This window comes from Mustela putorius, unplaced genomic scaffold (genome assembly GCF_011764305.1).
Source record: "Mustela putorius furo isolate JIRA1106 unplaced genomic scaffold, ASM1176430v1.1 tig00000831_pilon_pilon_pilon, whole genome shotgun sequence".
NCBI classification, from domain to species: domain Eukaryota; kingdom Metazoa; phylum Chordata; class Mammalia; order Carnivora; family Mustelidae; genus Mustela; species Mustela putorius.
In genome coordinates this window covers 2,197,729-2,210,413 of record NW_025421490.1, presented here as the reverse complement: position 1 = coordinate 2,210,413, position 12,685 = coordinate 2,197,729, and the positions used below count along the sequence as shown (strand labels likewise).

The 12,685-nt window shown below is 44.5% G+C and overlaps 1 protein-coding gene across 4 annotated transcripts in view; it reads left to right on the top strand.

The window, feature by feature from the left end:
* Window positions 1-12,685, top strand: part of KIF13A (kinesin family member 13A) — a 202,885-nt gene that overhangs the window by 111,105 nt on the left and 79,095 nt on the right. For all 4 annotated transcript variants that reach the window (XM_045085069.1, XM_045085067.1, XM_045085066.1 and 1 more), the window contains exons 5-6: window positions 10,593-10,685; window positions 11,524-11,704. In XM_045085069.1, the coding sequence (XP_044941004.1) occupies window positions 10,593-10,685; window positions 11,524-11,704 (274 nt within the window). The remainder of the gene's footprint in view (window positions 1-10,592; window positions 10,686-11,523; window positions 11,705-12,685) is intronic.

Here is a 12,685-nt window from a genome sequence, read left to right as displayed (position 1 = left end):
ATGCCTTGTTTTTTGGCACCCAAAGACATCGTGTGACTTACTGAAGGGTGTGCAGAAAGGCGGCGAAGAATCCCAGTAGACGGTAGACTTGGGAGCACGGGGATCCCAGCCCTGTGCTCATCTCCCCACCTGTAGTAGCTCATTGAATCATCAGAACATCCCATCACGTAGAAACCATTACTGTCCCCCCCATGTTACGGTAAGGAAACTGCTCCCTGGGAGGGAGCTGAAAAGCAGTCGTACCGGTGGGTTTTCGGCAGCGACAATGACATGTGAAGATGTTACAGATTCTCTTACAGTCCCGGGCTGTCCTCTGGTGTCTGCCGCCCCCGGAAAGCGGCCGTGTGCGGCAGTCACGTTGCAGGGCTCTGGCGTGGAAGCCGGCCAGCGGCCTCCCTCCTGTCCCATGTTGGAGTCCCGAGTGCCCGTGTTTGTTTGGTTGGGGCTTCGCTCTAATCTCCTCTTGACTGTGCTCCCCCCAGTCCAGAAGGGGTGTTGGGTCCCCATGTCCCTGTACCGCAGAGAACATACCAGACAGAAACGAAGATCACTTACTTCCCCAGCAGATGCGCTGCGTGAAAACACCCTACAAAAGAGCTCAAAAGACAATCCCTCTCAGATGCTCGCGGGGCGGGTGGCTTCTTGGCTTCTCCCATCCGGGGCACCAGCATCTGACCCTCTCCTGGGTGAGTCAGCCACCTCACAGGCCAGCAGAAAAGGAGCTGAGTTCCACGGCCAGCTCCTGACTCGTCTCAGCACTGTTGCTGGGGTAGAAACGTCCCTCTGGGCGAGTCCCCTGTGCCGTGCACACTGCAGGCGAGGCGCCCGGACTCCGGGACGCTGATCGCCCTTGGACACCGCTGTGGAAAATGGCCCCGTGCTCTCCCTTTACCCTCATGGCCCAGTTTCTCAGGATCCTTTTACCAAGCCCCTTAATGGCACCCTCCCATAGTTGATTAATACTTAAATCCAGTGTCACCAGGCCAATCCGGAAAGGTTTCATTTTTGTATCTAAACTCTGCGTGTTTTGGTCCTTTAGGTCGACCCAGGTTTAACGTCAGTACATGGGACAGTTTCTGAGCTGCCCCATTTGGGAAAGGGATATGCCGGTGGCTGGTCCACGTCAGGCATGTCTCCCCACCGCACGTCTGTGCGGAGAGCCTGTCTGCTCTTGCGCTGTTCGGGTGCTCTGCCTTGGACCTGGGCCACCTGCCAAGCCCAGACTCATCAAAATCACTGTGGCTGTCAGCCCCGCTGAGAGCTGGAAAAAAACGTCCTTCCTAACAAGCAGACCCGGGAGTCCCACATCACAAATACTGAGTTCAGACTTTATTTATTTATTTATTTTTCCACTCTAACTCCAAAGAGAAAAGACAGGAAAGAAGGAAAACGGGAGACTGCATACACTGGTAAAATGTACTGATCGAGCTGAACTCTTGAACGCTTTTCCATGTTCCTGCTTTAGAAAAATGAGAAATAGGGGGGCGCCTGAGTGGCTCAGTGGGTTAAAGCCTCGGCCTTCAGCTCAGGTCATGATCCCAGGGTCCTGGGATCGAGACCCGCATTGGGCTCTCTGCTCAGCAGGGAGCCTGCTTCCTCTTCTCTCTCTCTCTCTCTGCCTGCCTCTCTGCCTGCTTGTGATCTCTCTCTGTCAAATAAATAAATAAAATCTTTAAAAAAAAAAAAAAAAGAGAAAAATGAGAAATATTCCATGCATATGTCCTATCTGGTCCTCTAGTGCCATGCTTGCTGTTTTATTCAGCCGTGATCTATAGGCGACTGCCTTGTTTAATGCAGATTGTAAACGAGATAGGGGTTATGCCCCCCATTTTGTTCTCCCATTTCTTAGCATACAGCCCCCTTTAACTGAGCCTGTACCTCTTCAGTAGTCAGGTGTGAGCACATGAACGGTACGTGCGTTTTCTCTTCCATCCCTGCTTGGTCTTCTGTGCTTTGCTGTCGGGCCCCACAAAGAGCATCACCTTGGTTACCCAGTTCCCACCGCACACATATAACAGCTTTGAATCCATTGCTGCGATCCCCAGTAGGGACAGATGATGCCCGAGCGGGGAAACTCGGATCTGCATTATATATGTGACTCAGGGGTGGGTGGGTCAGGTGTTTAACTTCCTGACTTGCAGAAATTCCATACAGGGGTCCTCTCCGCAGTCATGATACTGTGTTCCAGATTGCTTTGGACGTGCCTGTGTGTTTAGACCTATCCATATAGTTATAGGTTTTAAGCATAAACCCCACAGGGGAAATTGGCATCTTCTTGGTCATGGTTAGTGAGGTCAGGTTTGCCCTGTGGAGTCCCTGCACCAGACACATGGGGCTGCCATGTGTGGAAGGACCACCTGTTGAAAAGCCACAAGCCTTTGGGTTTGACAGTGCTGGGGCTTTGCTTGGTTTGTCTGGGATAGAAGCAAATATTCACAGATTCTCCTGCTTCCCACACGACTTCTGAACTTTCCCTTAGGGGCTGGTGCATATTCCTCTAGACAGAGTTCATTCTGTTTGAGGGTGAGGTATGGCAGGAAACGTGTAGGTGAAAATACTGCATCTTTCATGGGGCTCCTGATTCCCATCATCCAATACAAACAGCCCCATTCTTTTGCACAGTGAGCTTCAAAAAGCAGTTGGCAAGTTGGTTTTTTCCCCTTAGGCTGGGAAAGGGGACCTCCGTGTTTAAAAAATAGAAATGAACAAAGCAGGAAACCTTCTGTCTCTCCTTTACAGACCATATAAGGGTCTTTGATATTTAATGTCTTCTCTCTATCACAGAGTGAAGTGTGGTTTGTGTTTCAGGGAGAGACGGTTATGCTGAGGAGGACAGGAAGCTGTATGAGTCCACAGGCAGCGTTTTGGGGCTTTGGTTGATAGTCTGGCCTTTTTACAGTTGTTTCCTACCATCCCCGTGATGCCCTTGAAAGTCACCAGACCGAAGCACTGATTCAGTATAACCCCAGCCAATGAGTCCTATAGCTCAAAAGGAACCAGATAGAAAAATCAGGAGACATCTACAGAGTGTTTCTAGTCACAGTTTTATTGATAGGATTTATTATGTTGGTTTTTACCCCTGTGCCCTTCCGAGGTAATGTTATGAAAAAAAGTAAATATTTTCCCTCCACTGGACATATAGGTTGGCATATCATGTCCTAAATAATACTGTTCTGGCTTCCTCTCCTCACAAGCCCCAACATAACACACATACACACACACACAGACATACATGTACCCCACCACACACATGCATATGCCACAACACACCCACGTACACACACACACACCCCAATACATACAAAACGTAACACCCCACCACCATATATTGGCTCTCTCTTTCCTCTATGAGAGTATCCACCGTTATATTGGTCAGTAGAATTTTGGAAATGGGAACTAAAGTATCTAGAGAAATAACAGTAAGTGATTTCTTTAAAAATTTTTCCTAAGAATAGGCGTCTTTTCTTTTATGTTTGAAATTGGATTACCTCACAGAATTGTCCTACTTGAAGGAAAAATAAGTAGATGTTTACCTCCTTCTCTATGCCAGAATTAATTATAGTTGATTAAAGATTTGAGGGATGATATTGATAATGGATATTAACTAAAATATATTCTAGACATATACTAACCAGGCACTGTGGTAAGTGCTTTATCTAGCTTGCCTTCGTAGATCATAACCCACGACCCAGTAAGGTAGCAACTGTTACTCCCCATTTACTGATGAAGAAACCCAGAACTTGCCCAAGGTCACACAGCTGTAAGGAGCAGAGTTCACATTTGAAAATAAAACTGTAAAAAATAAAAACAGCAGATCTAGAAGAAAATACAGGTGAATCCCTATATAACTTGGGGTAATAATAATACAAAAGGATTTTGGATGCGTAAACATACACTGTAGGGAAAAACCACAAAGGAAAAGATGAAAGATTTGAATATGGATAACCAAAAGCTTTTGCATGGGACGCCTGGGTGGCTCAGTTGGTTAAGCAGCTGTCTTCGGCTCAGGTCATGATCCCAGCGTCCTGGGATCGAGTCCCACATCGGGCTCCTTGCTCAGCGGGGAGCCTGCTTCTCCCTCTGCCTCTGCCTGCCATTCTGTCTGCCTGTGCTCGCTCTCTCCCCGTCTCTCTCTCTGATAAATAAATAAAATCTTTAAAAAAAAAAAAAAAAAAAAGCTTTTGCATGACAAAAACCAGCAGAGACCAGACCGGGAAACAATATTTACAATGTATAATAGACCAAAGGTTAATGTCCTTAACATACAATGGGCATTTTGGGGGCACTGGGCCAGCTCAGTTGGAAGAGCTTGTGACTTTTTTTTTTTTTTTTTAAAGATTTTATTTATTTATTTAACAGACAGAGATCACAAGTAGACAGAGAGGCAGGCAGAGAGAGAGGAGGAAGCAGGCTCCCTGCCGAGCAGAGAGCCCGATGCGGGGCTCGATCCCAGGACCCTGGGACCGTGACCTGAGCCGAAGGCAGAGGCTTTAACCCACTGAGCCACCCAGGTGCCCCGAGCTTGTGACTCTTGATCTCAGGATTATGAGTTCAAGCCCCACATTGGGTGTAAAGCTTCCTTCAGTAAGTAAATAAACACATAGATGTATGTATGATGAGCATTTTTAATTTAAAAAAAATCAATGACTAAACCAGTCGATTTGTAAAAAGAAACAGAATCCAAATAATCCATTTGCTAAAGAATAAATACAAAGTAGAAAATCAACAAAGGAAAGGAAAATTGTGGTTCAGACAAAACCAAGAATGATAATAACCGTGTTGTGGAGGGGGCTTTGGTGGGGGACACAGTAATTTGAGTTTTTGGAGCTTTGCCTGGTAAAGAGAATAGAAAAGTGCTCGGAGGTAAATATGTAAAGATAAATATTGCAGAAAAAAGAAAAAGGAAATTATCTGCATGCCCATAAAGGGCTGATTGCATCAGTTAAGCATACAATGGAAGGCTAAGCAGCTGTAAAAAAAAAAAAAAAATTAATGTTGATATAACTTTGTAGAGGTGGCAAAGTGTTCATTATTTCTTGTCTTAAAAGAGAGTAAATTTCCCTTGAGACATGAAGCCATAGTGACAAAAATGTATCGCAGTCTCTCTAGAATCCGGTCTTGCTCAGAGCTGTAAAGATACATGAATGTAACAATAGATCTTTGTGTTCATCCTTTTATAAATTGTGCTTTGAGATAGTTGTTTAAGGATGGAAAGGAGACGAAATATTTCCGGAAACACAGTATAATTGTTACTCTTTCATATTCTATTTTGTATTTCCCAGAATATTTTCCTTTCCTGCTTATAACTAAAGCTTTATTAAATATGAAAAATCTGGAGAATATTCTGTCAAGCATAACTGTAACTAAGAGAACTTGATTTTTGAAAAGCCTAAGCATATGCATAATGGAAATCAGACAGACTAGTTCGGGTTTTTACTGTGACATATATCTTGATTTAATGTCCAGGAGATTACCATGGGTGCCAGGAAAAGTGTAATCTGTCATTTTTATCAAAATTGTTCAGTTGGTAGATACATATTATATTAACATGTCTATTCACATCTGTCCCCAGTGCCTGATCTAACCAAGGGTACTGTAGTCTTTAGGGGCTCATTAGAATCTCAAACACAGTCATACTTTGATTAAAGTATAAACTTTAATGCAATTAAGTCTTTTTTTTAAGGATTTTTTTTCTTTTTAAAGATTTTATTTATTTATTTGACAGAGAGAGAGAGAGAGAGAGATCACAAGTAGGCAGAGAGGCAGGCAGAGAGAGAGGGGGAAGCAGGCTCCCTGCCAAGCAGAGAGCTCGATGCAGGGCTCGATCCCAGGACCCTGAGATCATGACCTGAGCCGAAGGCAGAGGCTTAATCCAGAGCCACCCAGGTGCCCCTTAAGATTTTTATTTCTTTTTTTTTTTTTTTAAAGATTTTATTTATTTATTTGACAGGCAGAGATCACAAGTAGGCAGAGAGGCAGGCAGAGAGAGAGGAAGAAGCAGGCTCCCTGCTGAGCAGAGAGCCCAAGATTTTTATTTCTAAGTGATCTCCACACCGATTGAATTTGAACTCAGAACCCCAAGATCAAGAGTTGCATGCTTTACCAACTGAGTCAGCCAGGTGCCCCAAATATTTAAGTTCAGCAAACAATATTTTGATGCCTTAGTCCTCGCTAATGAGAAAAGGGGCCCCCAATTCAGTACGCTTTAGTCTGAGGACAGCTATGTCAGCATAGGAGTAACTCAGGGCATGAAAGTGCCTGCTGTTTGCCAAGGACTCTGCTAAGATGCAACACCTATTTTTAAAGCTCACAGGATGCCTGGGAGCTCAGTCAGTTAAGCCTCCAACTCGATTTCGGCTCAGGTCATGATCCAGGGTTGTGAGATCGAGCTTCACATCGGGCTCCATGCTGAGTGGGAAGTCTGCTTGAGATTCTGTCTCCCAACCCCACAAAAGAATGCATAAATAAAATCTTTTAAGAAAAGGAAACTCACACTCCAGTGCTAGAGAAATATAGTGAATTGTGATAAGATCTAGAGTTTGTAAAAACAAATAAATAAATATAACCTGAACCAAACCATGGAGACCAGAGGGGGAATGACCGATTCCTGGGGTCCTGCAGTGTGCGTCACCGGTGATGGGTGAGCGTCTCCTTTAGCGGTCAGGGGTCAGGACAGACAGACCCAGGGCCTGCCATTTGCTATGGGTGTGATCTTGGGCAAATGACTCCCCATTGGAACCGCAGCCTCCTTACAGATCCTACTGGCCGCGGGGACTGTAAGGATTCAGTGATCCAGAATATGTAAAGTGCATTGCTAGTGGGGCAGTGGATAAAAATTAATTCTCTTCTTCTTAGTTGCATAAATAATAAAAGTATACAGGTTCAAAAGGTTAATTTATCAGAGCGCCTGGGTGGCTCAGTCGTTAAGCATCTGCGTTTGGTGGGCGCCTGGGTGGCTCAGTGGGTTGGGCGTCTGCCTTCGGTTCAGGTTATGATCTCAGGGTCCTGGGATCGAGCCCCATATTGGGTTCTCTGCTCAGTGGGGAGCCTGTTTCCCCCTCTCTCCATCTGCCTCTCTGCCTACCTGTGATCTCTCTCTGTGTGTCAAATAATAAATAAAATCTTAAAAAAAAAAAAAAAGTGTCTGCCTTCGGCTCAGGTCATGGTCTCAGGGTCCTGGGATCAAGCCCCGTGTCGGGCTCTCTGCTGAGAGGGGAGTCTGCTTCTCCCTCTTCCTCTGCCCCTCTGTACCCCACCCCTGCTTGCACTCTCTTGCTCACTCTCAAATAATAAAATCTCACACAAAAAAAAAAAGGTTAATTCACATCATCTTTAGTATTTGTAATAATTTAGACATAGGCAAAACCAGTTTATTCTTATATTTTTATATCCTGGAGAATTCTTGAATCACTTGGTTTATTTTTTGTGCAATTTTAGTATATATGTATCCTATCCTGGATATGTGGTTTTTTTCACTTGACAGTGTCATAAACCTGTCTATCTCTGTAGCACTCATTTCTTAGTTTTCTTGATCTTGGATTTAATGGTCTTTAGTTTAAAAAATTTTGTACCAGGGAAGAAGAAACATTGTGATTTTCCTTTAAAAGAGTTGGAGGAGTGTCTAGGTGGCTCAGTCGATTGAGCATCTGACTCTTGGTTTTGGCTCACGTCGTGATCGCAGGGTGGAGAGATCAAGCCTTGCCCTGGGCGCCATGCTTCGCAGGGAGTCTGCTTCGAGATTCTCTCCCTCAGCCCCTTCCCTCACCCACTTTCTCTCTCTCTCAAATGAATCTTTAAAAAAAAATAAAAGAATATGGAGAAAATAATTCTCCATACTTTCATCCTACTCAGCCTCAGGAGCCAAAGCTAGATGTATTGCATCTCCCCACCCAACAGAGGAAGGGAGAGATTCCTAAGTGGCCACAGGCCCTTGTGGGGCCGTGGTCGAGCTCTGACCACAGTGCTCCCCGCACTTGAGTCCTTCAATCAACTCAAGTGCTTGCTTTTTTTCAAGTGACTCACTATGAGTTGAAATCATGAATTACGGGCAGGATGTTTGACCTGGCTGAGTTGTAACACGTCTTGTCCCCCCCCCTTCCCCCCGCTTCCTGAGGGGCTGGTTAGCCAGGGCAACAAGAAGGCTCCATTGGTCTGCTTGTGTCTTCAGAGCCTGCGGGTGGCACTTGGGTCTGGCCGAGGACCACGGTCGGCTCTCAGAAACCTGAGCACGGGCTGGGTTTAACTCCCTAAAGTCTATGCTGTGGGCTCTGCTCCAGATTTAAGGCCTGCCTTTCGGCATGGGCCTTGGGGGAGTACACATGGAATCGGGAAGACCCTTTGAGAGAATGGACGAGAACAAAGTATTGATGTGGTGGGCAATAATTTTGACATTCTCTATTCTTCCCTGTTCTTCCCGGAGTGTATGTGTGTGCGCGCACATGTCTCTTCAGCCAATCTTCACAACAGCCCTGTGCGTCTCGGAGTGGTTAGAGTGGTTACACCCTTTTAAAAAATTCACATATCATGCCAGCGTGTTTTGAACACCTCTTAGGTGCCAGGCTCTGTGCTAGATGTTAAAAGTCAGAATGAGAGCAATAAGGTTATGTGAATCTGTATTGTTTCAGCCGGTTCATTTTTCTTCACTTCAGTGCTCACCGATGGGTCTTTCTCTCACACCGTTTGACCCAGTCTATTCCAAATACGCTATGTGTATGTGTATTGGAACATGAGTTTTCTTAAACTCAGGAGCGTTTTCGAATTCCAGCCTTGTCTACACACACAAATGTGTCGGGATTTTTTTTAACGTGGTGTGTAATATTCTGGCAACAAAGTAGTCCACGTTTTCCTTCTCGCCTCCCTTACCAGTGGGCATTTAACGTGATTCCAGCTTAGCAAGTCCGAGTAATGCTGCCGGGGCATCCTGTGGAGGTGACCATCGTGGAAGTGTCTGGGGGGTTTGGGTGCCTCATCATGGCTCCCAGTGGAGGCAGGGGTGCTCGCTTCTACGCGCTGTCGGGTTTTCAAGTGACCGTATTATTTATTCTCCCAGCAGATTACAAAAATACCTGTCTTTCCTCAGTCCAGTGATATTGTTGCCAAAATGTTACATTTTGCTGGCCTAACGGTTGAAAATATTGCTTGTTTCATATTTACACATTTTTAAGGGTCCCGTTGTGCAGCCACATGTCCCCATGTAACAAGGGGCTGCTAAAATCAGATCCTGCTTCGCACAAAGGAAACAGTGCACCCGAGAGCTTAACGTTGTGTTGCGTTATTTCCAAATGTAAATGGAATTGTCATGTAAGATTTTTAAAAAAAGAGTTCAGTCGATTTGGGTTTTTTTTTTTTTTTCCCCCAACATTTATCAAGCATCTTGTGGTAGGCCTGGGATTACAGAGATAAACAGATCATAGTCTCTGACATTAATCGGGGGTTCTCATTCCAGGGAGGGAAGAGGAACCAAAACCAGTAGTTTTGGCAAATGCTGGAATTGTGAAGGTTCGGGACTATGAGAGCACAGAGGAAGGAGAATATCATTTTAATTACCTTAATGATGGGGAGTGAGTGTGAGAAAGTCAGGAATTTCAAAGGGTAGTAAATGCCACCTTAACTGTTTAAAAAGATTTTCACAGGGCGCCTGGGTGGCTCAGTGGGTTAAGCCGCTGCCTTCGGCTCAGGTCATGATCTCAGGGTCCTGGGATCGAGTCCCGCATCGGGCTCTATGCTCAGCAGGGAGCCTGCTTCCTCCTCTCTCTCTCTGCCTCTCTGCCTACTTGTGATCTCTCTCTGTCAAATAAAATAAAATCTTTAAAAAAAAAAATAAAAATAAAAAGATTTTCACACCTGGGGTGCCTGGGTGGCTCTGTATGTTGGATGTCTGATTCCTGATCTCAGCTCAGGTCTTGATCTCAGGGTGGTGGGTTCGGGCCCTGCGTTGGATGTGGAGCCTACCTTAAAAAGAAAAAAGAAAAAAAAAAAAGATTTTCACAGCTTTCCTCTTCAGCCTGATGCTATGGACTGTATGGTACATCATTCCAGAACTGCAGTACGCTGTAGACAGGCTCACGGAGGAGAACTTGTCCTCGAACCCAGCCTGGGAACACAGCGGGGAGGTGTCTGTGCTCCACACACATCACCTCCGCCAGCGGCGAACGGTTTCCCAACCCTTGGCATTCACTGCGCATTGTGCTAGGTGCTTACATGTACCCAAGACGTGTCCGGCAACGTTCCTGTGTGTTGCAAGCTCAGAATGCAGATGGGGAGATAAGACCGTTTACACTTAATGATATTTTAATACCAGCTCATGAGAAGAACTAAACAGAATTTAAACAACTTCTCTGTGGCCCCCTGATGATGGAAAGGAAATTTGAATGCCTAGGGAAGTGTCTAAGAGGGAGAGGATGGGTGGAATCGTGACCTGATCCGGAAACTGAGCTCTGAACATGTAGCCCTACACATAGTAGGCACGCAGTACACTTCTAACATCTTTGGATTGAAAGAATATCGTTACTAACTGGGACTCAGTTATTAATCCAAGTATGTCGAGAAAAATCTTTTCTTTGGTAGTTCTTTATTTTTTGTTTGGTTTTTAGGTCAAGAAGTGGTTTTCAAGTGCCTTGGGGAAGGAATTCTTGAAAAAGCCTTTCAGGGGTATAATGCTTGTATTTTTGCATATGGACAGACAGGTAAGTGGCTGCTTTTGTTTACAGTCAATGATATTAAGTGTGCATTTCTTAAAGTCTAGAAATAAAAAACACTGGGAAGTGACAGAAACATGCTTCTGACCTTGTGGGTTTCACTGAATTAGATGATCAAAAGTAACCCTCTTTTTGAAGGCTCAACGATTTTGATAATTGAGTAATTGAGCAAAGCTAGTTTCAGACTATTAAGTGTCATTTTCCTAAATTATAGTTTTAACCTGTATTTGAACTAGAAAAATAATTACCGGTTTCCGAGTATTAAACGTTATAGTAAAAAGCCATAGAACAGCTCTTGGTATCCTCCTGTGCAGCGGACCGACCCTGGGCACAGGCGTGCCTGCGTTATCAAAACGGGGCTGTGGGGCACGTGCTGGGAACGTGCAGAGCAGAAGCTCACTGGGGGCTCAGCTCTTAACCACAGCTTCAGCGAGAAAGTTAGAATAAGTCCCATCAGTACTGCCTGTTGTCCCATCACAGGACAGCTACGAGACTCAGAAAACAGAATGCGTATCAAAGCATTTCCACAAACATTAAATATTTGGGGGGTTAAGTACTGTCCATGTTCCTCGACAATGTATAGTTAGCATTCACACGAGTCTGTGTTCACAGTGGTTCTATTAGTAGGCATCCCTCCATCAAGCTGGAGGCCATGAACGTCACAGAAAGAACGGCCAGCAGGGCTGCCCGGGGGCATGGGCTTGAGGGCTGAGTCGGCCACTTCTGCTCTGTGACCCTGGCGGATAAGTGTAGAGACCACGTCGTGTGGAAGCCTTACGTTTCACTCGCTCTGTTGTCTTCCTTTCTTTCTGCTTGGCCTTTGCAGGTTCGGGAAAATCCTTCTCCATGATGGGCAGTGCTGAGCAGCTGGGCCTCATTCCAAGGCTCTGCTGTGCTTTATTTAAAAGGATCTCTCTAGAGCAAAATGAGTCACAGACCTTTAAAGTCGAAGTGTCCTATATGGAAATTTATAATGAGAAAGTTCGGGATCTTTTAGACCCCAAAGGGTAAGTTAGTGGTTGAAATTAAGCTTGTCATGGGAGTAATAATTGTAAATAATCCTTACATGAAAACTGCAAGTGAATATATTTATTCAGTTACTGCCGTGGTTTCAGTTCATTCACTGAGAAGTCCTCTGCTTCTCAGAGCCTGCTGGTATACCCAAGACATGTAGTTTATCCTATATTCATGAATAAAGTTGCCTAGATATGCCATTTAAAAAGATGTTTTTACTGTCGGTGTTATTTTTGGTACCATGGCTTGTTCATAAAAATCGAGTTAAGAAGGACACAATTGTCCTCCGATTCATATTGGAAGGCAGCAGCTGTAAATCAGAGGTGAGTACTAGAAGGGTTGAAACAATCAAGCCTGGAAAAGCATCCTCTTCCTGGGCTGTGCACTTGAATCACGTTGGGGACTTTTGAGGGATACGCTGGCCTGAGCCCCACCCGTAGAAATCATGATTCAGTGGACCCAAGGGGAATCCCAGGCATGGGTGTTTTTTTAAAAACTAGGTGATAAAAACCAGATGAGTTTGATTCATAGAAGGAGAAGGCTATTTACTTATTTTTTAATTGAAAAAATTTTTTGCTGATTTCCAAATAATAAATACAGAGAATTTACAGGATAGGCGTCGTGTAAGAAGAAATAAAAATGACCAATAATCCCAGTACTCAGAAGTAACCATTGTTAGTACTTTGGTGCACTGTGATCCTGTGTTTCAAGTCTGTGGAGGGATGTGTGTGTTGAGGTCGTTCTCAAAATACAGTTCAGCATCCTGAATTATTTTTAAACACCTTTAGCACCTGTATAAGTCAAGGGTATCATCATAAGATCAGAATTGTCGGAGACAAGGAAATGAACCAATCAGGGGGAAATGCTTACATTGACTTTAAAGTTATTAACTATTTGCCTATGAAAGAATATTTATAATACATGTAAGATACAAAGAATAATAAAATGGTCCTACTTACCATTTGGCTTAATAA